Genomic DNA, 26,884 nt, shown 5'->3' with positions numbered 1-26,884 from the left:
TGCTGCACAAGCAATGTAGCATGGATCTGCCTTTGGACTCCTGACCTTATAACTTAGTGAATTTCCTTTTTTCTACCTTTGTACCAAAAAAAAGAGTTTAGAGCTTTGATCTCTGTGCTCTTTGAAAGGAACTGGTGAGAGAATATATTCCCCCATTCCGTGTATGCAACTCTGCCACAATTGTTGGTGTAGCAGTCACTTCACCCATTTGGCCTGTTCTTTGGTATATCAGTCACTTAGTCTGATTAAGAATACCAACCTCTATTGCTCATTTTGCTTCTGCTATGAAATTGTGACTCTTGCTTTACTTCCAGGACAGTACTCCAAGAAGCATCAGGTTTGACAAATTCCTTGTATGTAATAAGCTTGTTACTCAGCCCGTGTTCACTTTCTGGTTCTAAGACCACAGCTGGTGGTAGTTGTGAAATTTATGTGTAATCCTAGAGTAGAAACTCAACACTTTCTGAAGGCCTTCTCAGATGAAACTTTTTAACTGCAAGATTTCCTTTCCTGTCCTGGTGCTGATGAGACCCAGCTGGTGCATGTTTTGAGTCCCATACTGGTGTGGCTCTCTTGGGAGCTGTGGCTTTAGGGCCACAGCCGAATCTGCAGTTTTGGTCATCCCTGTCTTCATTCTGTCTCCTCTTACTCAACTTACTCTTTGAGACTGAGAAACCAGAACTGCATTGAGTATTTAAAATGCTGTTATGTCATGGGAGTATACATTAACAAAATGTGATCCTCTGATTCATTTGTTCTTCTTTTAGTGTGCTCTGCTTAGCTATTGAACCATGGTTCCCAAAGTATGATCTGTTATAACCCAGATCTTTGATTTCTGAGTGGTGACAACCACACCTTTAATTCTGCATGTGAAAGTCAAGATTTTATTTTCCAGCATGCGTAATTTTATCCACATTACATAAATAGAATGGTGGATGATACGCATTCTGTCCTGGTGGCCCATCTGCAGCTGCACTTAGACTTGTAATTTAGATGGTATTATTTGGTTCAATGTTTGCTGGACTGACTTTTTCAGTACTAACAGTAACATGTCTTTAAAGCTGGAATACTAACATGGAACATGTGATATTTGGTCTTGCATGAGATAGTAATCGCTAGGATAGTAGGAGAATTATTGCTACCTAAAGTGTTACTATGAAACCTAGTAAAGATAGTCTAAATATATTAGGGTTTTATATGTCCTGCCTTCCCATTGTATACTTAAACCAAAACAAAATTCCAGTAGCAGTACTAGGTACCTTTATGATGTGAAGTACAAAATAAACTTTAATGTAACCATTGAAGATTAAAAAAATAACATTACCTGCTCCACAGTGGTAACTTTGCACAGCCCATTTTTGTACAATAGTAATTTCTTCATGTATCTTGAGTGTGGAGTTTATAGTTAGTGTTTCAGTGACTAGTCTCTGATGAAAAGAAAGCTTGAAAATTTATCTCTCAAACAAGAAGACTCGAGAAGTATGATTCAAATAGATGAATGTTGGGAAAGTGTGTTGGAAAAACACTACTTTGTTGATAACTGGTCACTGTTCAGCAGGACCAGGTAAGCGTTTCCTCTGAGCCTCTTACTGTTACGAGTTTATTGAAATTCTACCTTGTTTTGGAGCCAGTCTGGTTCTTGTTCCACTACTTCACAATCCATGGTACTTCCTTTAAAATTGTGGGGGCCTTATCACCTTACAAGTTGTTTTGTAAATCCAGAAGCAAGGATTAGTGAAGGTCTCTATCTCCACACAGCCAGTTGTGGTGCTGTGATGTTTTTTGTCTTCTGTACATCCCATACCTGTTTATAATCCAGATTCTTTAGAAAAGCTTCCTGTATGGAGAAATGCAAGAACCATAAAATGCTTTTATCAAATATACTGTTATCAGCATCTGCAGTCTTTATAGTTAATATGCACTCTATTTAGAAATACAGAGTAAAAATCTTACCTGTGTGTCACTGCTTGCATGTTAGTATGGTAAAAGAAAAATCGTATGAATATAAGTGGTGCTTCAGTGGATTAAATGGTGTGCTAAAAAAAAGAAGGTTCAAGATGATTCTTTGGTTAGGGATATCTTAAACTGACTTTTAGTGTAATTTGGTAGCTTGTTAAAATGCTTGCAAATATGTAACAGTCTTTGTTTAATACTTAATTGAAAAATTTTTTTAGCACATTAGGTAGAATCATCAAAGTGACCCAAGAAGTGATTGACTACAGGGCCTGGATTAAAAAGAAGTGGGGGAGCAAAATTAATTTATCACCTGAACTTGGTAGGTATAGCAGGAAACCAACTTAAAATTTTTTCTTGACTTTGATGTAATTCAAAATACTCATGCCTTGAAATTAATCATTCAGATATACAGGAAAAAAATAGAAGGAACCTGTAACTTTCTAACCCAAGATTAGTTTTCTCTGAGCCTGTTTTTCAATTAGCTTGTTAAACTGCAGCTCTTCTTAGATTCAAGGCCCATGTGTTTGTATTCTGTGCTCTTAAATGATACTTATGTTTTCTGTTAACAGATAATAGGTTGAAAATAAGAGACCCGATGTCTCTCTGCAATGGAGAACAGCAGCAGAACAGAGACTCTGAACCATCTTACAATCAGCACTTGGCGTTGTCATTGGCCAGTACACAGCAGTTATCCTCTGGTTCATCTGCCTCTTCTGTGTCATCGCTCTCCAGCAGTGACATTGTAAGCTTTTTCTTTTAATGGGTTCAACTAGTAAGTAGCAGAGATTATCTTCAAAGCCTCAATTGATACAGCAGTATATATAGCAGTTAATGTGATACTATCCCTAAATTGCTACAGCAAATCAGTAATGTCCTCTGCTCAGAAAAAAATACTGAAATCAAAATTTTTTGTTTATTAATTGAATGGTCTTATTTCTATCCTAAATCTTTGGTACACTTTGTGGTAGTAGTTAGATGTAATGAAATATAACAACCCAATTTTACGGTAGCCAATAAAGTAGAAGAGGAGAAATGTCTTCATATATCCTTCCATTAAGCAAAATCTTCCATTGTCAAATTCTGATCCTTGTTCCCCATACCTGAAATTGAACATGAACATTATATTGTGCTGTGAAGATGAATAATACGTATTATTTTCAGCCAAGCAGTTAGTTCATATTTTAAAGGTAACAGAGCACTTGCATGAAGTCTTGTCAGCTTCCTTATTTTAAAGTAATTGCTGGGCTTTATAACTTCCTGGAAGAGGAGGCTGCAGTCTCTTGAGGTATGTTCCTAGATTCTTTAACGTTCTGCCGGGTGGTTTTGTTTTGGTATAAAGTTAAATCAGTGCAGAACTGGGCAATGCAGATTACAAAGCACAGCACTGCAAGGCATGAGTGGCTCATTGTAAATCTTCTGAAGCATTTTGTCATAGGTAAAGGCACTGATGGGATAAGATGTAATTTGCAGTCAGCTATGACAGTGAATAACTAGATGATGCCAAGAGAGGTCCAAGTACCTGTTTCTTGACTGCTTTCAAAAACTAGTTAAATATGGAATTAAAAATTGGGAATTGTATTCAATAAAAATTTAGTAACTTTTGAGGGACAAGCACTGCCTATATATGTTCTGGTTACTTTCTGTAATTACTTTATGCTACTGTTCTGTTGGTGTTGAATTGCCTTTTTATGCCACCTTAGTAAACAGGACAAATGTTTTAGTTGTACCATCTGGCTAATGAGCAAAGAGCAGCATGATACTTGCCAGTGATGCTATTAGCCATACTCCTGGTTTAAATATATCAGTGGGAAAGATTTTGCTGTAATAAATTTTACGAAAAATGCAAGTATTTGATTTTTACATTGGGAGTGCACAATATTGGGTGGTGAGTTATGAACTCGCCTTAGTCCTGTTTAGCCTGATGTTGAAGGTGAAACTTCATTGCCTGATACCAGAGAAATTAATGAAAAGTGAAAAGGAAGCTCTCAGCAAGATAGAACTGAAATCAACTTGGGCATTCATAAAGTAAAAGGAAATGCTAAGTTTTCTAACAAAATAAAAAAAACATGTACTTGTGAGAAAGGCCAGGTAATATATTGGCATTATGTCCTTAGCAGACTGATAGCATGTTATCTTAATTTGGAATGGAATGGCAGGTTTCTGACAAATGACTGAGTTCATCCTACTCTTACTTGGGTGTGTGAGGAGGAGAAAGTTCTGGCTGAGCAGTCCTGAGCTGCACCTGATTCAGGAAGAGAAGCCTATTGTGCCATAGTCAGGTAATCTGTGCCATGATCTGGCACAGTGCTGTGCCCAGGTTGCAGCAGAGGAATATCTGGCATGTGTGACAATTTAGTATTTGTGCCAGAACTTCTGGTGCATTATTAATAGGCAGGATGTGATAAGCTTTTCTGTCAGCTTCAGAAGAAGGTAATTATAAATATGGTGCATCTCATCACTTTAGAGTTACATGGAGTGTTACCTCTGATCTTGTGGAGGGATTGTTCCTTGGGAAGGATTCTGTGTTTATTTAAAGTTGAATCATCTGAAATTTTCCGGTACTGAAAGACTGAAAGCAAGGAATAGATTATAAAGAAAAAGCAAGAGACAGGGAGACCCTAGAGTTAGAGCTTGCTGACCTCTTCCCAATAATTAAGGTTTTATTTTAATAGCAAGATATTATTCCCTATGTCACTATTAACCTTAAGCAAACTCTACAGTAAGACATTATTTCAGGAGGTGTATTTTTCATGACTGCAGAATATCTTTTGCTGTTTATGAGATGCAGAATCCTATCTGTTAAATTTGTAGACACTAGATAGTGTATTTGCTTTTCTATTTACTGCTAAAGTTTCACTGGTAGCAGTGATCAAGTGGTTCTTTCTGAGTTCTACCTACCAGTATAATAGAAGTCAGCTTACTTGTGTTGAGGAAGAGGAAATAGGCTTGAAAACTTCTGACATAACTTTCTCACATTGCCCCTCTCCAGCCATCCTCTGAAGTAGTAGCTGTATTTTGAAGCCATCGCATCACTGTTCAGTGGTAATAAGTCTGGAGGCCTTGAATATATTTGTCAACGTGTCCTGGAAACAATATTGGCAGTATATATTGAGTGTGCAGGCATTATCAGAGCAGTGCAGTATTGCTCACAGGGATGCTAGAATTTTTATTAAACCCTATAGTTTAGTAGTTGGTTGCAATGCAGCGTGCTGTATGGTTTTTACAGATTTGCTTCCTTGGAGCTCTGACAGCATTACAGGTTTTAATCTGTAAATATGGTTCAGCAGCTGAATGGATAATTGTTCTGGTGTCTCGGACTTATGGGTCTGTCAGCTAAAGCAATAGTTACAGACTTATACTGGCAGCAGGAAAACAGAACAATAACAAGGAGCATGTTTTTCTCAAGACTGCATTGCTATAAACCAGACATAACATTCAGAAGTCAGCCTCTCAATGTCTGTATATGCTCAGAAAAATGGAAGAAAATGAGATTACAGTAGTAAGAGCTTACCCTGAGTTCTCTATACTGGTGGCAGCCTTTTGAAGATGAGAACTTAAGTAACACTGAAGAGCAAGAGAACTTTCTTCTTAAAGGATGGTCTTCTCTTTTCCTATATATTTTAGATTTAAATGCTTTTTCTCAGCATACCATCTGAAACTCAGGAGGATGTTTGCTTTCAACTTTGCATATCTAGGACTAACTTGCAGGAGAACATGCTTCTGGGCCACTGTGTCTACACAGCCCAAAATTAAGAACTTGATCTAATGACACCAGATCATAATTTGAGCAAAAGGTATCCTTTTATGGATTTCCCAAAGCAGCAAAGCTATTTACAAAATGCCTTAGTCTAGCACTCTTTGGCCAATGAAATTATAGCCGTGCTGTCTTTAGTAGGTGTTCCAGTCAACTGCAAAATCTTAACCACAGAGGACAGCTTTTCAAAGGGCCAGTAAATTTTGGATCAAAGATATTGTGTAAGAGAAGCCTGTTTTCAGGTATTGCTGTAACTATTAGTGGGAGAGCTGTTCAGTTTATGAGATTGTCCCATTGTACATGTCAATACAGAGCTCTGATTCACTCAGCAGTACTTCTAATATAGTTCTATGCAAAATATTGAGTACTAAAATTCCTGCCTTGTTACCTTGGCTCTGTGAAGAATGTAAATATTAGTGATCAGGAGCAAACTAAAGAACATGTATTAAAAAAACTTATGGATACAAGGAATCTGGTAATCAGAACATATTAGACCATTCATATATTTTTTTCAATTATGTTAATTATCAAACTGATCTGTATAGTCAGTTTTCTCTCAATGAAGCTTTCTGCTGATTTCAAATACCCTATGCTGCCCTGAAAAAAACCAGGTATATTCCTCACTCCTGCAAACAGGTAAGTTGTACAATACGATGCATTCCTACATGATCCACCAAATGTTGAAGATGTCTTTGTCATCAAGGACAGCGCAAAGTGTGTGAATTCTGATTGTATGGAAGCCAGGGTCAAACTGTTTGACAACAGAAAACAAGCCTCTGGCATTAAAAAAATCTCACCTTCATACTGAGTTAAGTGATTGCTATGTAAATCTAAAACCAGATGGAACGAGCTATGTTCACCCCCAGCTCTCTACTTGCTTTGGGTAGTTACAGATGTCAGTCTTGCAATCAAGCAGTGACCAAATTCCTCTTGAAAATGCTGTGTTGGTTGGTTGGGTTTTTTTTTTTTCTGTGTGCATTTTTTCATTCTGGACCTGCGCTCTATAACTGGTGACCAGGATTTCTTATTGCTTAAGCATTGTGGAAAAATGCTTTTCAGTAGCTCAGGAAGTCCTAGAGCAGTGCTAGAGAATATCTACTGCCCGATCAACAGTCTCTGCCAAGTAAGAAATAATCTTAGGTATGTTTTTGCAGTATCATTTTGGTCTGGTTTGATTTCTGGTGTTAAGTATGTTCTGCAGTTCTAATGATGTTATGCCAAATAAAGCTTAAGCTTTTATGTGACAGTGATGTCCGCATATCAGTAGCAGATAAAATGGCTTACAGGAAATTCTTAAAGCCCTTTCCTGTTACCTTATAGATACATAATGTCATATCCAGTCCATCACCGAAACTCCAAGTTGTCTGCTAGAAATTTGTTTTTACCAAATTTCATACACCTTATCTCAGTGTTTCTGGTGATAATGTTGTGTAGGTTTCTGTGATGAGATAATTTTATGAAGACCTCTTGAGTTCTGCAGTCATGTCAGTGTAGTTAAAGTTTCAGTGAACAAAGTACCCCTGTAGCCTAGCTTTGGAGATGACACAATCCTTGCCACTTTCTAACTTTTTAACATTTACAGTAGCTTCTTTCAGAGGGTTCTTGAAATTAACTGTAACCCTTTCATCAGAATGCCAGTGCTAACCCTTTCATCAGAATGTCAGTGCTTGATCTGCTCATGGTTCAGCCCCATCAGCTAGAGAATATGCTGCTGAGCAGAACCTTCAGTGTTCTGTGAATCTGTCTTTTCACTGTATTGAAGTATTTTGTGTTCAGTACCTTCATTGAATGCTTACATTCTGAGACTAATGTATAAATATGACTAAGAATAAGACTCATTGTTCTTACAGTTCTGCTGAATGCATCCAAGATCCACATTGATTTTTGCAACTGTAACTTGGTTTACAGTAATGGTGGTTTAGTATTTGAACTCCACATGCCTAATGATGTTATCAACCATCTAACCTTCCTTGCTATGAGCCAGACTAAATTTCAGCTTATTAGCAGGAGCTATTGTTCTTCTTCACAGAGAGGTGATAGAGTATATGAAATATCTTGTCTGGATAAATGTTGTGCTTTTTAAAAGTGATTAAATCTGCAGGCATGAGGCATGCTTATCTTCAGTAGAAGGACAGACACTTCAGAATATATAACAGCTCTTCTTGAAGTCTTGTTAAATCCATTGTAATGACTGATTAATTTATAGAGTTGCAGTTGAAATTGTGTGTATAAGGAGTGGGGGCAAAAGGAGGTTGCCTAATAAAAATCTCAGCCTTGAGAGCAGGAGCTAGACAAATTTTTCTCTCTTCTTTTTATGTGCGTGTATATTCTCGTGTCCTAACCAAAGTAACTGTTCAAATATGTATAAATAGTTGATCATATTTGTTTAGAATAATGCAGGTTCTGTTCTAAGCTTCTCCCCTTCCTGAACAACTACAGACAAGTTCTTTAAAAAGCCTCTCTCAATGTTTCTCTTCAGAGAGATGTAAGTGCTGACTTGCAGACAGCTTGTCTCCAAATAAAGCAGTGGGCAACACTCAGTGCAGAGACACAGACAACCTGGTATTAACTGGGGGAAAGCATTTAATTGACATTTGATTTGGAGCATTTAAGAGTTTAAGCCTCCAAATCCTTTGAAATGCCATTATTTTTTCTTATTGTTGTTAGGTAGATTATGAACACTTGCTATGGATTAGAGGGGAACAAATTTTCCCAGTGCTGCTTTGGCCTGTTTTCCTCCTTCATTGTATGGCCCCATGTTTGTTTTTGAAGTTTTTAACCTGTATCTCTGATAGTGTGGAGTTTTATACTGTCTCATGCTCTTCTTCAGTTCTTCTGTATCAGTTCCTTGAGCAGTCTCTTCTCCATATCAACTTGAAGTAAGATTTCTGAAGTGAAAATTCTGCAAAGCTGCAGAAGGCGCAATTTTGAATACAAAATTCTAAAGTAATTTTATTTAATAAGTTATTCTAAGCAGCAGAGGATACAGAGGGAATCTGTAATTCAGCAAGTGGGATTTTAATGCTGTGAGGTCAGTGAAGTAAGGAGAGAAGCACATAATTTTTTAAGAGTCTACTTCAGACTAGTTTCTGATGTCACAGTCTAAGCTGTAATCTTGTATATCTAAACATTCCCTCCCATGAAAAAAAACCACAGAGGTACCTAAGCCATTTTAGGATGGAAGAAAACCTAAATTCAGTATTTATAGTCTAGTATGGTCATGTTCAGCTTTCATAATGAGTCCTGTAATTTAGTGCATTACTTGAAAGCCAAAGTGGAAATATTCTTATATTGTTAGCAATATCGACCAGTTGAGAAAGCCTGTGAAATAAAAGTATTGAGGCAACAAAGGAAGTTTTAAATTATGCACTTTTGAGATCTTTTTTATTTAATATGGCTTATCTGAAATCCAGTGAATATTGATAAAACATGGAATAAGCTTGCAGTCAGGCCTCTCAGGGTATGATGAGGTGTGGTTGAAGGGATACTGGGCTTGCATTTAATCTGGTACGTGCTAATTAGATGATGTTTTCAATTGTCTTTCTGTAAAACAAACACTAATGCTTTTGGAGGATGCATTTTTTTTAGTTTGCTTGTGTATCCCGTATTCTTTAATTTCCTCCCTTCGGTAGTCACAGTGACCAAGATATTTTCTTTTTGCAATGAAAGGCAGAAAAATCAACCAATTTCACCTTAACTCAAGACTTTTATTGTTTATAGGCTGGCCAGTGGAAGTGGAGTAACTATATTGATGCAAATTATTTTGTGACCTTCCATAGAAGTAGAAATTCTGTTTGTTTCCATTCTACTTTATTTACATCATAGTTGAAGTTATGGCTCCACCTACCAAGAAAGGAAATGGCAATGTGGAAGAAATGGGATGAGGGCAGGGGGTGATCATACAGTCGCCTTTGGAAGCATGGTGGTTTATCAAGACCAGTTAAGTAGGCTGGGGCTAAAGCCATTGCAGTGAGAGCATGCATTGAAGTTCTCCTGTGCATGGCTACAAGCTATGAAATGTCTGAAATCCTCTGGTGTTGCTTTATGTTCCAAGGAGTGTGGTTTTGCACGTTACTAGCCAATTCAGTAACAGGATGTATTTGCTAGCCAAATTTCCTGTCATTAGCTGCCCCTGCTTTTCTGCACTGGTGTTCACCTAATCCTGTGGTGAGCTGATTCAGAAAGTGAAACTAGTAAGAAGGTGATTACTGTTTCTATGGTTCACCTCTGTGAATTAGCACATAATAATGTCAGATGCTAATACAGGTAATGGAGAAGGCTGGAACAGGAAAAGAGGCAGAAGGAGTAAGACTGGCAGCAGTCATCTGTTAAAACACTGTAATTTTAAGTAAGGAGAGGAACACTTGAAAATGTACAGTATAAAGTGTTAACTATAAACAACAATTTTCAGTTCTTTGCTTTCAAAGATGGAACAGAATTTTTACTGAAATGATCATTGTTCTCTCACAGCTTCCAGCTCCTGAATGCTGTGGGAAAGAGAAAAAGTTGTTTAATTAGTGGAAGAAATTTTGAGGGTGGAAACAATAAGGATCTTTTTGCCAAGACTTTTGTAGTTCATTCTTGGAGGTGGGGGTGAAAACTCAAATTCATCACGCTATCAGGAAACTTGCATTCTATTGTTTTAAGTTGTTATTTCTGAGTACTGACTTTAGGATAGTTAGACTCCTTTACCATTGAGCCGAACTTAAACACACTGGGGTTGTGAATTAATCTTAGGTGACTTCAGCTCTTAAGAAAGCATGCTGTCTTGAAAATGGAAAGCTATGAAATGGTAGCTGTTGTTAACTGAGAAGTTACCAGGTATCTTAAGCCTTGAGTTATTAATGGAATTGAAATAAACTCTTATGGCCAGACCTAGTTAGTAATGAGGTTTTGGCAAGTAAACATTCTCGTAGTGATGGGGTCCTGAGTCGTCTTATAATGGGAGATGCATTTTGCAGAAGAGTAAATGATTTTACTTTGTTTTCCTCCTGTGTCAGGAAGAGAAGTCTGGATTTAAGTTCTTCATCTTTCATATGACTGCAGTGTTTCATTGTTTCTGTCTAGGCAGAAGTTCATCAGTAACACTTCAGTTTCTAGGTGTCTTCCATATTTTCTCTTTTTCCAGCATTAAAGTAAATTAGAGTCCACCGTAATCAAGGCTATGAGTAGTAGAAACCTTCCTGCCACATACCAAGTTCTTAATCAGGAAGTTGAAACTGGTTAAAGAGCATGTTTTAAAATGGAAAGATCCCAGGAGAATAAACCTGCATCTGTTAGTCTTTCTTGGTTTCCAAAAGCATATCTTTATAAGATACTTTCCTTGCAGGATGAGGTACTGCTACGAGATGCAGTCTTGTAGCTTTATCCCCACATTATCTGCTAAAATCAATTGAGGGATCTTACCCCTTTAGTGAACATTTATCTTTTTTAAAGAGACCTCTGTAGTCCTCATCCTGTAGTGGTCAGAGCTTTTGTCTTCCAGATGTGTACGTAACGTGTCAAAAGTGTTACCTCCATTTATTTACTTGTAGGTCATCTGAACTTCTGTAGTGCTTTAAGTCTGCATGTTACACTTAAGAATCTGGTCCAGAAGACCAAGAAAGATTTAATCCTTCAGTGTAGGCTGTGCTTATGGAAAATCAGATTTGTTCAATTTGTTTGGGCTAAATTTTCTGATTCAACTTTGATCTTTCAATTTAAGATGAGTATACTACTCTTTACAGAAGGATTTTGATGCTCTTGAGAAATCAAGAGCATCAAAATATCAGTAATATAAGTCAGTCAATATCAACTCCATACAGTAATGCCACTGGCAATGCAGGATTGCCCTGGAAAAATGATACAATCTGCTTGTATGAGGTGTGTTTCAGTAAATAACACTTGAGGCAGAAAAACATACCTTTTACAAAATTAAAATAAAGCAACAGAAGCTTAGTTTGTGGTGAATCCTAATCTCAGTTAAATGTTGTGATGCTCTTTTCCATCTGCTCCTCTTCTTCTTTTGAGCAACTTTTTGTTGCTCTAAACCCCTTTAGAAATCTCATTATTGAGAAGTATCCCATCTGAGTTAGGTATGTGAACCTTCAGGGATCTAAGCAGAAGAGAAAGGGGAGATCCTTTGAATGGAAACACTGAAATTGTTCATTGGTCAGGTTTGTGAAGGCTGCATTGCAGTAGATTTGCACATTGGTTTGGCTAGACAGTAAGATCCCTTTTTCCATCCCATCTGCTAGCTCATGGGTACTTGTGAGCATACTTAGAACTTGTCTGCTCATTTCCCCCTCTTCTCATTAGCTTTTTAATAATTCCATGACCAAAAGTGTCCAAGGAAACTCATCTTTGTGGAGACCATTCCCACAGTGTTGATACTGTAGGATTGGGCAAAGGAAAAAAATGCTATCTAATCCAGGCCTCAACAAAGCTTAATTTTTGGTCAATGCTACAGCATGTAGTTTCCCTCTATGATGAACATATTTATTAAAGAATAAATATCTGATCTCATACATAAGAAACTTCCTGCACAGATTATTTTTACAAGTATGTGTCTCTGGTGAATTCATGATGCACTTATCTGCTTCACAGAGGCATACTGTAACTTCTGTCACTAGTTGAACTAATAGGAGAGCAGCTCCTCTCTTTCTGGATCTTATTTTTCAGTAAGCACAACTTTATACAGACCAATAAAAGACCGGTTGTTCTAAGAAATTGGTTTTATTGAGGACTCTTTCTACTGTGAGTATTCAATTCAGCTGGGATGCAAGTTTTGCTTTGTAATAGCTCATTGCTTAGGCTGCTCAGTATTCACAGTTGTCAGTCTTGCTTATATAATCTTCTTCCTCAAGAAAAGCTTTTAAACATTTTCTTGTTTCTGTTCTTGAGCAGCCTATTCTCTAACTAAAGAATCTAATTTAGAAAACAAGGCCATTTGAGGGCAAGTAGTAGTGCTGGAGATCTATTTGAAGTTTACGTGATTTAAGTGAAGAGTCTTTGCTTCCAGGCAATTAATCTTTAGAGACAGAGCAATAGAATACTTCAGTAATTACTTCAACAGTAAAGATTGGCAATGACCTGAGCCAATAATGCCTTTTAATGTGGTAACTTCTAAACTACTAATTGGCCAACCCCCATGTCTTGCTGTATTTTGAACCTAACAGCTGGCAGTGGAAAAAAACACTAGTGGTTTGGGATAAAGAATAGGTATTTCCATTGTTTTTAAGTTCAGAATGCTTTGGAGTTAAGAATGTGGTAAAAAACAGCAATGAAACGTAGGGGAAGCTACTTCTGCCATTGTGTTATGGCTGAAAAATAAGTTTTACAAGAGTTTTTGTGTTCAAAGTTGTTTTAAAAGGTTGTAGTTTGCTTTCCACCTTTCAACTCAGAAAATAATTGACCATTTAAGAACTCAGGTAGTTGGGTATTTTCAGACTTCAGCAATTCCTGTAAACCCCTGGATCTGTGCTTGCCTCCTTGATGTTAGGTGCTCCAGACACACAGTACTTTAGCATCACCAATGTTTGCTTTGGATGCATCTGAGATTGCAAGTGATCAGGCTGGAAGGAGGAAGAATAGTAATCAGTTATTTCAGTTCCATTGCAGTATCTTTTCTGTTATCCTGAATTCATCTTGCTTTCCCTGAAGAACTGTCCCTCAGATTTCAGATGGAAAGTGAGGGGAGCAGAACTCCCCAAGAGCAGTGGTGTGTGTGACTGGTACATATATACTGGTCTTGAGGGCCAGAGCATCAGCTTGTTTCTTGGGAGGTGGAGCCCTAACTTTGCTGTTGCTGGGTGGAGTGGGAGAAGGTTGTAGCAATTACAGTGAGTAACTTTGCCATATAAATCAGTACACTCCAGAACACTGTTCTGAGGACCGAATCTGTCATGACAACTAAAATTCTTGTCCTTCTATCACCCGGTCTTGCTGTTCTTGTTCTGTTTTTTCCCAGCTGTAGTTCTCGTCTTCTAGTTTGAATTTGCTAGAGACATACCTTTGGCGTTAGATTTGTGCTGACTGGAACTGACCTGTGATTGCCATAGACCTGTTGACATTGTCTTCTTAATGGACATTCAGTTAAACTTTTGCTAGATGTATAAAGTAAACATAGTGCTGGCTTTTATTTTATTTTTTTTCTATTGAACAAAAATCATTATATTTTACAGTATTTACTTGAGTTGATATTTGGGTGCGTTTTCACATGCATAGTCTGTATATACTGTACTTTCTGTAAAGTTGCTTTTCTTTTCCCCTTTTTCTCTGCCAAAAGGAATCAGATACACCACCTTGCACAGCTCCTAATGTTTACCAGTTCAGTCTTCAAGCACCGACTCAGCTTATGGCCAGTTTAGCACCCGCATTGCCCCTGCCAAGTGGTAAACCCCAATCTGCGCCTCCGAGAGCCCTGATAATGGCCACCAGTAATCAGGTATGAGCCAGCAACTCTGTCATGAGCGAGCAATCACACGGCAGGTGCAGGTCATGTGCTCTGTGCTGTCAGTCTAAAAGCCTCTGAGGATAGCCTTCATAGAGCATGTGCTGAGCTTCATGTGGTCATGAAAATACTTACTGCTGTGTCAGAGGTGTGGGGAGAACAAAGGGTGGGAAAGGGTTTGGAGTAGAAGAGCCTCTCCACAACACAGACACCTAGGAGCAAGTTAAAGGAGGTGTGTCAGGTGTCTGACTCCTTAAGTTGTATTTGAGAATCCTGGTGCCCAGCCTGTGGGATATTTGTAGATCTTTAGGCTCTTTAATTCCCACCACCATATAGGTGGCTAAGGCCACCATATATGGCCATATAGGTGGTGGAGTTGTAAGATAGTTTTTGAATTTTAAGGAATAGTACTGACCTTTCTAGACTTACTTTTTTTGTCTTGATTTTGCATTATTAGATTTGGTTACACTTGTAATATTCTATAATATATTTTAAAGATAGAGAACAGAAGATTAATTATGGACACGTGCACAAGATTTTTTGCAAAAAAATTTAATGTGTGCATAATTGTGCTGGGACCTGAATGTATTTTGGCTAATGTATCCATTCTGGTATAACCTCAGTGCATCTTTCTGCAAGAAAACACTCCCTCAGTCTTGATAATTAAAGCTATTAGTCAAACATGCCTCACACAAGGCTCAATGCAAATTGTGGGTTGTAGATTGCCTATGGTAACAAAACAGTGAGCTGGTTTGTTTGAAACTTAGTTTTGGTCAGGTTCTCTTCTGACTTCTCCAAGTCCTTCTGTCAGAGTTCTTGGGAATCAAGGGCCAGGAGATTTTCAACTTAATGCCTTTTTTTATTTGATTCAACACCTACTTTGTGGATCTTCACTGGATGCTCTCTTATTTGTCCATATTTCTGTTCCTTGGGAGCCCAGACCTGGGCCCAGCACTCCATGTGTGACCTCACCTATGCTGAGTAGAGGGGAAATTATCACTTCCCTTGACTTGCCTTTGATTTTAAGCTTCTAATTGATTACACAGATTCTTCCTCTCCTTTCCCTACTGCTCAGTCCCACGTCGGCAATACCAACTTACCTGCATAGGAAATGTATTTGTTAGAAGCTAATAGAATGATATATTTCTATTATAATGTCTGCAATTGAGTATTCACTGGCTAGTGAATACAGTCCAGTCTGAAACTTTAGAAGTTTTTTTTAGACTAAAACTGGAGAATTATTTTAAATTAAACTTCATCTAAAAGATTAAATTAGTGTAGATTATTCTTTCCTTAACAGCTCTGCTTTTCTGAAGAAGTACCCTGGAGCTAGTTGGGAGGCATGCAGTTGTTAGTACAGAACAAGTTGGCATTCAGAGTGTTTGCCACAGTTGTGAAGAGACAATGTGTTGTGTGAATTTTGGATGTCTGCTAGAATTTTGAATCTTGGAAAACAACTGCTTTGTAGCACTTTTTCTGGCTTTATGTTCCTTGGCTGTCCTTTCAAGTGATTGTTTACTGTTCTGTTAGTAGTTTTATAGTACTTAAATGTTTAAAAGCAGGATTTTTTTTCCTGTGGCTTTGCTTAACAAAGATGTGCCTTTGAGAATCACATTAAATCAGAAGAATTTCTTGCTACCTGTAGTTTAGAAACAGGATAAAAGGCTATTTGCATTGAATTTACCAAAAGCTTATATTTTGTGAAGTAGAAGTGGGTTTTTTTGATGAAGTTTATGATTGAATCAGAAGTGGGAAATGAAATCATTTTACCCAGAATACTGTAAATACCTCCTTTCCACTTCCAACTTTCTGGAGCATGACTGTGCTAGATTAGGCTGATGGCTTTTCTTTTAAGTTGATGAGACTCAGCTAGTTTATAACTCTTAATTAAGTGCACTCTACCTAGAGGACTCCTGCCCTGATAGATTTGAACATGTGTAAGACTTTCTTAAAAGCAAGTCTTCTTTCATAGTCAAAAAATTTTGAAAGGGACTCATTTGTCTGCATGGTGACTTCAGCTTTCTCCCTGGCAACTTTTTGCACCTCAGTTCAGTTTGGAAGGCTGTACCTAGGTGTCAAATACAACTCTCAAAAGCAGGAGGCGCCAAGAGCATTTGACTGTATTTTGAACAAATTACTGCCTTCTAGGCAAGTTTGCTGCTCTTAAAGCTTCCTGGTATTTTCATTTCTGAAACACGTTTGGTGTGATTACCAATTCTATTTATGTACTGCATAATTAATTGGAGAATTTCCAGATAGTTTCCGGAGTGATTAAGCTCCTGGCACAGGTCTGTGTGTTTTTCAGGATCATTATCATCCATCTTTTTTCCAAGGTAATCATTCTTCTACTCTGCTGATAGCAGTTTGAAATTTTACTTGGGGGAGCAGAACAGTTTATGAAGCAGTGCTGCCCATTAGAAATAAGCAGGAAAACATGTTGACATGCATGTCCAGATGAGTAGAGGGGGCAGAAGTTGCTTGGTAACTTCCCAAGGAGAGGAGGGGACTACATTCCCTGTTGCTGCTTTGAGATAAGTTTAGTTCATGCTGGATTACTGTTCACTAGTTTACCAAAATGAAGACAGAAGAAACTTCCTTTTTGTTAGGTTAGAAGAAATCTTTCCTTTAACTTTTAAGATGCTTTCTTTTTTCCCCCAAAGGGCTATGTTTTGATTCCAAAGTATTTAAAGCCAGCAAGCACCAGTCCCTCTGCTGCACTGGCTGGCTTCTGGTGTGTCCGAGGAAGTCTCCAGTAAAGATGAGTGGTGTCTGATTGGGAATATGTTCGTTGCTGTGGAGACAACTAGGAAGTGAAACCTTAATGTCAGTGCTGAAATACTACAGTCAAAACCTTTAAAGGGACTTGCAATCTTTTTTTTCAGATTCTTTTGAGTTTGGTCAAATAAGGCAAAACATTTAAACTTAAACTGCTTTTTTATATTGCATTACAGGCACTTCTGTGGCTAGCGTACTTTGTTTCAGAGATTGCTTTTATCCAGAACAATTTTTAATGGTGTTGCTTTTTCTCACTAGTACTGCTGATACTGCTTGTATCTCTGAGGTGATTGCTGGAAAGTTAGCAGCATTACAAACAAAATTGGTCAGGGACTTGAGTCAAAATTTCTTTTAGATGAGTGCAAACAGTAAAGTGTAGCTCACTTGGATGAAGGATAAGTTTGTAAAGACACATTTTAATTCATGTCAGTGCAGAAATATGCCAAATTCCCTTTGTATATTGAGATACTTCCATGTTTTCAGTATGTCAACTTCAATTTAGAAATGACCTGATATGTTCAATGGCATTTTTAAGCTGTTTAGGTACTGAAGACTCCTTCACTCAACCAAATGACATTTTTGTTATTTTTTTAATTGAAAATGCTCTCATTTAGGGTGGAATAATTTTTCAGTGCCCATGCGCTTCCATAGGAAGTAGGCTATGGTTGTCTACTTTGGAAACAGTTTTGATTCTAAATGTCAGACTCCCATCTTCTGTGTGTGACAGAACATCGTTTGGTTTTTAACACATGCAAAACTTAGGAGAAGATGATATTTTATTTTTCTTTTCTAAGGAAAGAAGAGAAGAAAAAACTGGACCTGAGTTTCAGAGGTTGTTCAGGTGAAAACAGTACTAGAGATTTTTCACCTAGGTTGCCCTATACTTAGACAGACAATCTTTATGTGGTGTTATCCTTCCATGTATGGAAACTGACTTAGCCTGACCAGACCCTGGATAACCTAATCTGACTGCTTACAAGAGAATGTTGGGTTAAGTGGTCTCCAGAGGTCTCCATATAAACATCCAGTCAAGATGTTTATAGGACTGTAAGAAATCCTCTGGCCACATTGGCGGTTGCTTCCTGAGTGCTTTCTGAGTTGCAGGAAAATCTAAATAGTAGTTTCTTAGAAACATAAAAAACCTCACCATAAATAAAAGACTTGGGGAAATGCAGAAGTCACACCTTCCTTTTGTTGACATAGTACTCCTTTATCTTCCGGTGTCATTGTAATCAGATTTTTGCTTACAAACTGAGATTGATTTGAATAATCACATATGTATTTCCTCTGCAGACTTTTTCATGTGTATTGGTATCACCTCATCATTTGGAAAGGATTTTTCTTACTGTAGTAATAGTTTTTCTGTTCCAAATCAAAAGTGAGAATTCTCAGTGAGGTAAGATCTCTCTTTAAGGTCTGAAACTGTCAGCTTTTTGCTAAAAAAGCTGTTATCTCTTGTTCTCTGTAGTGACAAATATGCAGATAAACTTCATGGCCCATGTCACAACAGCAGCAAAGTTGCAGTATGAGTTCTGTCTTCTTGTAGCATTGTTTTGACTCTTGCCCCTCAGTTTTGAAACTAGAGTACTGACAAGATCAAAAAGGGTATTTATTTCATGTGTCATTCTACTTTCTTTACCATAATGTAGTTCAGTATTTGCTGTGATGCTGATGATACTGTCTGCTGTCAGTCCCTCATTCTGGGGATTAGGCCCTCTGCTCTCTCAAATACTAATTTATCTTGGAGCTGCTCATACTAATACTGCCTAACCTCTTGTGAAAGGTGAAGACAACCTTGACCCTTGTGTGGTAGTTCTGCCAGTAATCTGTAATGAAGTGAAATAAAATATGAAATATTGAAATAATCTGCTCCCTTGAAGCTTTTATTTTTACAAGTTCTCTTGTGCTGGAAGGTAAGAAACATCTAAAATCTTTCTTGCTTTTGAGCTCTTTTTAGTCCCCATGTTGATTTTCCTTTTCTTTGCTGTTCTTATGGTTGGCTCCATAAATCTCCCCTTTTAATAACTGCAGAAAAGAGTTTGGGCTCATTTTATAAAATCTATTCAGGACTCAAGATTTTATCAGTTGTAGCTGAAAGTGACCTGTAGGTGCCAAAAAGAAGAGTCTTTGTTTGCTGTGCTTTGAGACTTATTTCCTTAGATTGACAATACTGAACAACTTTTGGAATAACTTATTTTGTTTTGTCTCCACTTCAGCTTAGAATTCTAAACCACATAGAAATCTTACCAGGTTAAGAGTACACCCAGGTAGCAGTGCAGATATCTTGCAGAATCCTATTAACTAATCTAAAGTAATGAGGCTAAGTTGCCTAATAATTGGCTTATTTCTCATGTCATTGGACTAAAATGTTGGTTAGGTCATTGTCCATTATTTCTCCGCAAAACAATGAATCTATTTCATAAAAGAAGTTAAATTTTTTTAGTGTATTTACAGATGTTATGATCAAAAAGTCAATAAGTGAGTGCTACAAGCCTAAAATAGAGGATTTGGAAATATTGCAAACTTTGTGAAAGATTTTGAGAAAGCATGATAGGTTATTTAAGAGATACTTAAAATGTCAATGGTACCATAAGGTAGCACTGAATACTACTCTGGTATTTCACATGAAATGGTTTTGAGGTGTGTGAGTTTGATTACAAGTCTGATCAGCTGCAGACTAGATTCAGTCGTGGCATTTAATCCACTTAACAACAAAACAGTAAATATGTGATCTTTCAAAACTGTCTCACGCCTTTTCTAAGCTTTTCCTTTACCTCTGTAAGTACTTACCAATCATTTTGGAGCACTGTATGTGTAATCTATTTTTAAGTTGAGCACAGATACTTTATTACCAACATTTTTCTGCCTTTCTTTTCTCCTTGCTTTAGAAATTCTATCAGGCAAAAAAGAAACCGACCAAAACAATTCAGAAGCCTGTTTATGTTTAGACTTCAGCTCTGTTATGTTACTTGTGTTATTTCAAATTGTAGTGAATTTTTTTGCTATATATTTTCTTTTTGAATAATGGCAGTCTTTAAATGTCAGCAGTTTTGTACAGTAAATTTGCCAGTATTTAAGAATAGAAATTTAGTTTCCTTAGCAAATAATTACTTGGTATTTCTATTGCAACCAGATTTGTTTTCATAAGTTTTTTGAGGCTTTTTTTTTTCATTTTCCTCCAGGTTTTTTGGTGTTTTTTTTTATTTTTTTTGTTGTTGTTGTTTGTTTGTGGGGTTTTTTTGTGTTTTTTGTGGTTTGTGGTTTTTTTTTGTTGGTTTTTTTTTGTTGTTGTTGTTGTTGTTTGTTTGTGGGGTTTTTTTGTGTTTTTTGTGGTTTGTGGGGTTTTTTTGTTGGTTTTTTTTTTTTTTTTTTGTTTTTTTTTTGTTTTTGGTTTTTGTGGGTTTTGTTTGTTTGTTTTTCTATTTTTTTTTAATTTTTTTTTTCCTGGAAGCTTTTTTAACCTGGTATGTGATGAAGAATTTCACCTTACCCCCACCCCCAGCCTTGTCTTAAATGTGAATTCTTTAGTTTACCCTCCAGATGCTGCAGATTATTCCACACAGCTAAAAACCAAACCGGTTCTGTCATTCATTTGTTGAATCAATAACCTTAAGATGGGAGACATTGTTCTGTCTAGAGAAATAGATCCAAAGAAGTAGAAACTTCTAAATCAAAGATTTCTCTCTCATATCACAGATGAAGGGCTTTCTTTTTGGGTTATCTGATCTCTCTAGACATCATCTGCTACAGATGTCATCTCTCAGTGATTGTGTGAGTCCTGAGCATGGGAACGTCCAGAAGTTTATGCACAGGAGAAAGATATTTGATACAGCCTCTTGAGGTTTCCAGAAACATGAAATAAATTTCTTTTATCAAAGATCTTGAAAGAAGTTCCTGAAGTGAATGATATGTGTACCATTTTAAACAATTAACTAATTGGAAAATGAGGAACAAAAAATTAATTTTTTGTAAAAGATAGAGTTCACTAGAAAAGCCCTGCAGAGGTTTGTGCTGCCTAATGCCTAAAAGGCAGTGGATGAAGCCTGGTGAAGTTTGCTGGTGGTGTGAAGCACCTTAAGGGCTACTTGAGAAAGGATGCAGAAGGACCTTTCAAGGTGATGCACTAGGAGGGAGAGAAATAATTTAAACTTTGCAGAGAGTGGTATGTCCTGAGCAGACAGTTTCTTGTAAAGATGACATCTTGTAAATATGACATCTTGCAAAGATGACACCTTGCAGAACACCAACAGTGAGTATAATTTTGACATTTCTTTCCTCATCAGAGGAAAGTCAAAACACAAATGGAAGCAGAATAGGGAAAGATGTTAATAGTGATCCAACACATGGAATTGCTTCTGTGTGAAGAAAGAATGACTGTTTAACCTCGACAGGATGAGGTCTTTGTGGTCATCAGCAGTATATGAAAAAGTTAGAGAACAGATTGACAAGAAATTATTTTCTCCAAGAACTGATAGATCATCCCGTAGTAGGCTCAAATTAAATGTGATGCTCATTTAAGCTGTGAAATGCCATAGCACAGGATGCATGATGCTAAAAGCTGATGGTTTCAAAAAAATGAACAAACTAGCGTGCAAAATGTCATTGAGAACTGGTAAATATAAGGTATTATCTCTGCCTGAGGTGGTCCCTGAGTCAACTTCCTTAAGCACCTCTCTCAGCTGATGATTCATAAGACTCATGGATTCAGATCCTGGTCCAGTAGATTGACAGTGTTTATCTTGATGGCTTAAAAACAATGCAGAATGCTTCATCACAAGCTCGAGTCCACATTCCAGCTGGGTTATTAATCATTCTTTGAAGGTTTGTTTACCTTTTGAGCAAACAAGGGGTATTATATCTTTTAGGATACAGGTAGATGCACTTGCCATATTTGCTGTGCTGCTTGTCTGATCTTGGGGTCACCTGCCATCCTGCTCCCAGTAGGTTTTTTTTTGGTGAATCCTCATTCATATTGAAGAAGAAATTCTCAGATTTTTCACATTTTCAACTGAAGTGGATGGATAGGCTTCCTGGAAATTTGTGTGCTCCTTGTTCAATTTTGTTCTGGTTGTTCAGTAGCAATACTAAAGTTTTCCTCTGTCTTTCTTCAGCAGTTGAGGGTCACTGTAACAACTGGCTACTTTTAGTGTTCTACTATTATAGAGTAATTTTTAGTATTTTGATGTAATTTCAAGTAAATGTTTGTATATAATTGAATCAGAAATATACTTACTTAACTAGAAAACTTTGCACAAGGATGTGACATGGTGTATTTGCTTGAAGGACCACTTGCCAAAAATAGAAAACATTCTAATTTTTTATAGTTTTATGTTGTTTACTTGCTAAAATATCTACTAGAAGCTATTTATGAAACATATATCAATAAATTATGTTTGGAAAGTAGTGTCTCTTAAATATGAAAAATTCTCAGCTTGCATTTCCTTTTTCTGTTTGTCCTTGAATTATTTTGCCACTGGTACTCTGAGAACAGCACTTGGTGTTTAGAAGTTGCATGTTGAAGGTTGATCAGGTTGCTGTAGGACACTGTATAAATCAAAAATAATTTTAAGGTTTTTTTGCCACCCTGCAGTTAACTGTGGTTGTTCCTCAACACTGGTCTTCACCAGTTTGACTTTCTGGATGCTCAGTGTCTCTTCTAGTAACAGTTTGACAGTAAAGTGTTGCTTATGGAATTATGCTTTCAATAACTGTTTTTTTGTGCACACAATTGTAATGGTAGCTTGGTGTTCTCGTTTCTTTCTACTTCACATTAATTTGGAAATACAGAATATGAAATACCTGCAGCTACTTCAGTGTTCCAAGCAATTGTCCAAAATGTTAGCTCTGTGTTCCTGTTCAACCCCTCAAGGTTAGAATTAGCTCTTGTTGCAGGCAATCAGTTGTCTGTTGAGTTATTGCTGTCAGACATCAGGAAAGGTTGCTTGCATTGTAGGAAGTCTTTCAGTTTCATCTTCTGATACTCTTGTACCTAATTTAAGTACATACACATTAAGCCAACTTACTGTATGCTACTAAGTGATAGAGATGCTTGTAGTACCTTATGGTGGGATAGGTTTACTCAGGCTGCTACTAAACCTTCTGGGCAGTTTTTGTTTCAAGTTATTAGAGATCCCCCAAAGAAAGTGTTATGCTATATTTCTGATCACTTAATTGTTTTGCCTTGGTCTGTATATGAGGTACAGTCTAGGAGCTCTGTAAGCTGATGATCAGACCAGTAGGATTTACAAGCTCCTCACAAGCCATGCTTAATTAGCCTGTCACTGACTTGAGATTATGGGGAAAGCAGACTTGTACTCCCTATGCATCAGCTCATGTGATCATGCCCTTACATTTCTCCATGATGTTTCTGAAGGACTCAAGTATCTCATTTGGTAACATTCTTGCTGAGATACTCCAAAATATACACATCTGTCACAATTAGTATTTAATGTGGAAATTCTCTGGTTTTATAAGGGAGTTGTACAGTGAGTGTATTTCATACTGAGATCCAAGGGTGTTAAGGATGCTTTGAAATCTGCACCATTTCATTTGCAGGACATTTTCTTCAGAAAACGCTTAGTAAGCTGTTAGTGCCTTGGGACTTGCACAGCTACAAATAAACAAGCATGAAAAGACCAGTTGCTTCAAGCAGTGTTTCGTGGAAGTGACGTATATGTTGAGGAAATACAACTGGTAATACATGTTTTGTTTGCTGTTTTTATGCCTAAGTGAATACTTACCTTATTTTATTTTTTTTCAGCAGCACAGTGGAATGAAGTTTTCCATGAAAGGAACACATAACCAAGGCAACAGCTACAGCCCCGTTGGCAGTGGAGGCATGAGGCAACCAGTTGGTAACCGTGGACACCACCAGTACAATCGTAATATATGGAGAAGGAAAAAACACAGAGACAGCTTGCCTATTAGTCTGAGCAGATAATGGCAGATGCCAGAATGACCTTCCCTGTTCAGACAAACTGAGTACCACTCGACTTGAGGGATGGAGACCAGCGTCCAGCACATCGTTTTATTGGTGTTGCCAAATATCTGCAGCTGACTTCTTTGCATGTTTCTTTGTGTGGTGGTTCAGTCCATCTTCAAGAAGTAGTTGTGCTTATCTGTGAAGCCTTATTAAATGTGGAAGTTTGTTTTCTGCCTTCCCACAATGGTTCATTCAGTGCCGAAGCAGCTCTGACAATAGAACTTCAAGGACATTTACAAATGCTGTAGCTTTTTTGCTGTGGCTATATCTGTTCCTTTTCTTTTATTTTAGAAGTGAAGGAAACTTCAGCCCCTTGGAATTATTTTTTTTTCTTCTTTGCAGCAAATCAAGTTGGGAAATCATAAAAATGAATTTGCTGCTCTCCTGGTTTGCTTTTTTTTTTTTTCAAAGCTCAATTCTTTTTCTCTGTAAATATTGGAAGTATGATTTGTGCAATAACTTGGAATTTTTAATTTAATTTCATATTATCACATAAGTTATATTTAAGGGGAAGAGGTTTTTTAATTTACAGATCCTTTCCCAGGTTGCATTATCTAAGTTGGGGTCATAGTTTCGGCAGGTTGTCTGAGCAGTGTTATAAACATGACATTTGGTAATATTTGAGGCTTCTTGATTCACAACGAAAGTGCGATTTGGCTTACAGTTTTAAGAATTTACTAAGCTCCAAAGCGTTTTGACCCTGTGTTTTTTAGCTCATTGTCTGGCCTCTATCAATCGTCTTGCTCTGACCAATGAGTTTTAATTTTCTTTAACTAGACAACAAATCGAACATTTGTAGTACCAGAAGTAAAACTTTTGAGAGGAATGGGAAAAAGGTTGGTTCAAGTCCTGATATGAAAATAAAAAGCTGTGAACTTCATGCTTTGATGCATTTTAGTAACATAACCTGTTAATGTTTGGGTTGAAACAACACTATTATACAGAGGTACCCGGCTTAAGGAATGTGGAGAAAGGAAATATGTTGATTCCATTAAGGAATCTGTATAGTAGTATGCATTAGTTCTGTTAAGAGCAAATATATAAAAAGTACTTCAGCTGCTCTAAGCATTACAAGAAGTATCTTTTAATGTGTTGCAGGAGAGCACAGCCCAGTGTTGTACACAGTATGAGTGGCTGGCACTTAATTTACAGATGCATACAGGTATACTATGCAAGTGTGTATTGCCATGACAAACACTGTCTTTAACTTTTTGAAAAATGTACATCCTGCCTAACCCTGAGTTTTTAAAGCACCACAGTTGTCCTGGGAGTAGGTCACATCTCATGCCCTCTGACTTCCCTTTTTTTAAGTGAGAGTTCTTAAGCTATACAGAAAACTACAGGTGAGTTATGTAAGTCCACTAGCAGAGAAAGCTGAAGAATCCTGTTAACAGGACATCTATACTGTGTACAGATATAGAAGGTTTTAAAACTGGTATCTGAATATTGAAATGAGGTGTCAAGCATGAAGCTTTTTAATATGCTGTATGCCTTAGAAGCAGAAGTAGTTCATGTTATTACTGAATCTGTCAAACACAAGCAGGTCCTTGAGGGGAGAGAGGGCAACATTCCAAACTCGAGTAGTGCATATCTGTTTGCAGAAAGTTTGTCTTAAAGCTTCAGACTCATCACAATAAAAAAGTTCTAAAAATTGTGAGCTGATTCATAAATAATATCTAAGGGCTGTTACATGAGCCTGTACTGCTTAGTCTTCACACACTAGCAATATTGAGCATAACTACATTAAAGAGCCTTCAGAGGCTTTAATTGGTGTCTTATACTAGTGTCCATTTTAAAGCAAAACTCATTTGAAAAGTGGTATCATGTAACACTTCAGTCATGGTGAACCAAATGAATTGGCCTGGCTATCACTGTGGTTATGTGCTACAGGTTTAAAAAAATGTTTAAATTTTTTGTGTGGACAACTATGTGGAAGCTAAAATTGACATATTTTTATGTAAAGTTTTCTATTCTTTGATTTTTAATAAACTTTGGAGACCAGTCACTCTTCTGTACTTTTTTTATGGGATACTTAATGGATGAAGTGACACTCAACCTTGTCCTATTCTTTGATGTACACTTTGAACATCTGCTTTAAATTGTTCATGCTGAGCACCTTCAGAATAAGCTTGGAAGGTGGATGGGTGCCCTCAATTGATGGTGATGTTTTTCTAAAGGGAGTAATGAGCATGGATATTTCTTTTGTAGTTGTGGATTTGGTCCTTCGATAATGAGAAAGCAGAGGAGCTGGAGGCAGTGCCTGCAGTATTCTCAAGAGGAGATCAACTTGGGATTCTGTAACTTTTAATTAACTTTTTTTTTTTCTAGTCCCTCCCTGTAGTTTTTAAATTCCTTTCAAAATCTTCATCTAGGTTTCAACCTCCTCAAAGATTGGATGTATCTTTCTTTTTGTTGTTGTTGAGTTCTGTTAACCCTCTGAAAGGACTCTGAAGTGTCAATAGCTGACTCTAATTAAAAATTTAAAAAAATGCAACTTTGGAAGGAACTAGTGTGTGTATATATATATATATATATATATATATATGAATGCCAAGAAAGGGAACTGAAGTTTTAATAGACAGCAATGCAGGGCTAGGGATTGGCAATCAGGGAGAATACTTGGTCAATCTTAATGAGTATCTGCTGGAGAAAAGCAGAGAAGTAGTGGGAAGGGAAAGTAATAAGCACTTAGTAGTAGATGGGATAATAAACGATTATTTTGTCTGTCAGTCAGCCAGTGGGACATGGCTGACAGAGGGATACATAATCTCTGCAGACATGAAGATTAAATGCAGCAACATTGGTTTTGTAACTTCCTAGACTCCACCTTTTCCCTCCTTCTGTCCCAGATGCTGATTTTGCTTTATTCCTCCCACAGATTCTGCTCAACTGTCTATCCTTGTTAGTAGTGTGCATTTAATGCATTAGGGTTCTCCCTTGAACCCTTATTCTCTGATAAAAATATGAGAAATCTCCTTGATCCCAG

The 26,884-nt window shown here is 37.2% G+C and overlaps 1 protein-coding gene across 2 annotated transcripts in view; it reads left to right on the top strand.

The window, feature by feature from the left end:
* The window catches only part of TENT4A (terminal nucleotidyltransferase 4A), a 58,941-nt gene extending 33,038 nt beyond the window's left edge, over positions 1 to 25,903 (top strand). The window contains exons 9-12 of one of the 2 annotated variants that reach the window (XM_053990994.1): positions 2,175 to 2,275; positions 2,526 to 2,698; positions 13,977 to 14,135; positions 23,677 to 25,903. In XM_053990994.1, the coding sequence (XP_053846969.1) occupies positions 2,175 to 2,275; positions 2,526 to 2,698; positions 13,977 to 14,135; positions 23,677 to 23,856 (613 nt within the window). In that variant the 3' untranslated portion in view covers positions 23,857 to 25,903. The remainder of the gene's footprint in view (positions 1 to 2,174; positions 2,276 to 2,525; positions 2,699 to 13,976; positions 14,136 to 23,676) is intronic. The other variant, XM_053991003.1, reaches the window with a different exon arrangement.
* The last annotated feature ends 981 nt before the right edge of the window (positions 25,904 to 26,884 follow it).

This window comes from Vidua macroura, chromosome 1 (genome assembly GCF_024509145.1).
Source record: "Vidua macroura isolate BioBank_ID:100142 chromosome 1, ASM2450914v1, whole genome shotgun sequence".
NCBI lineage: Eukaryota > Metazoa > Chordata > Aves > Passeriformes > Viduidae > Vidua > Vidua macroura.
The sequence above is the reverse complement of the archived record's forward strand: the minus strand, read 5'-3'. Positions and strand labels throughout refer to the sequence as shown.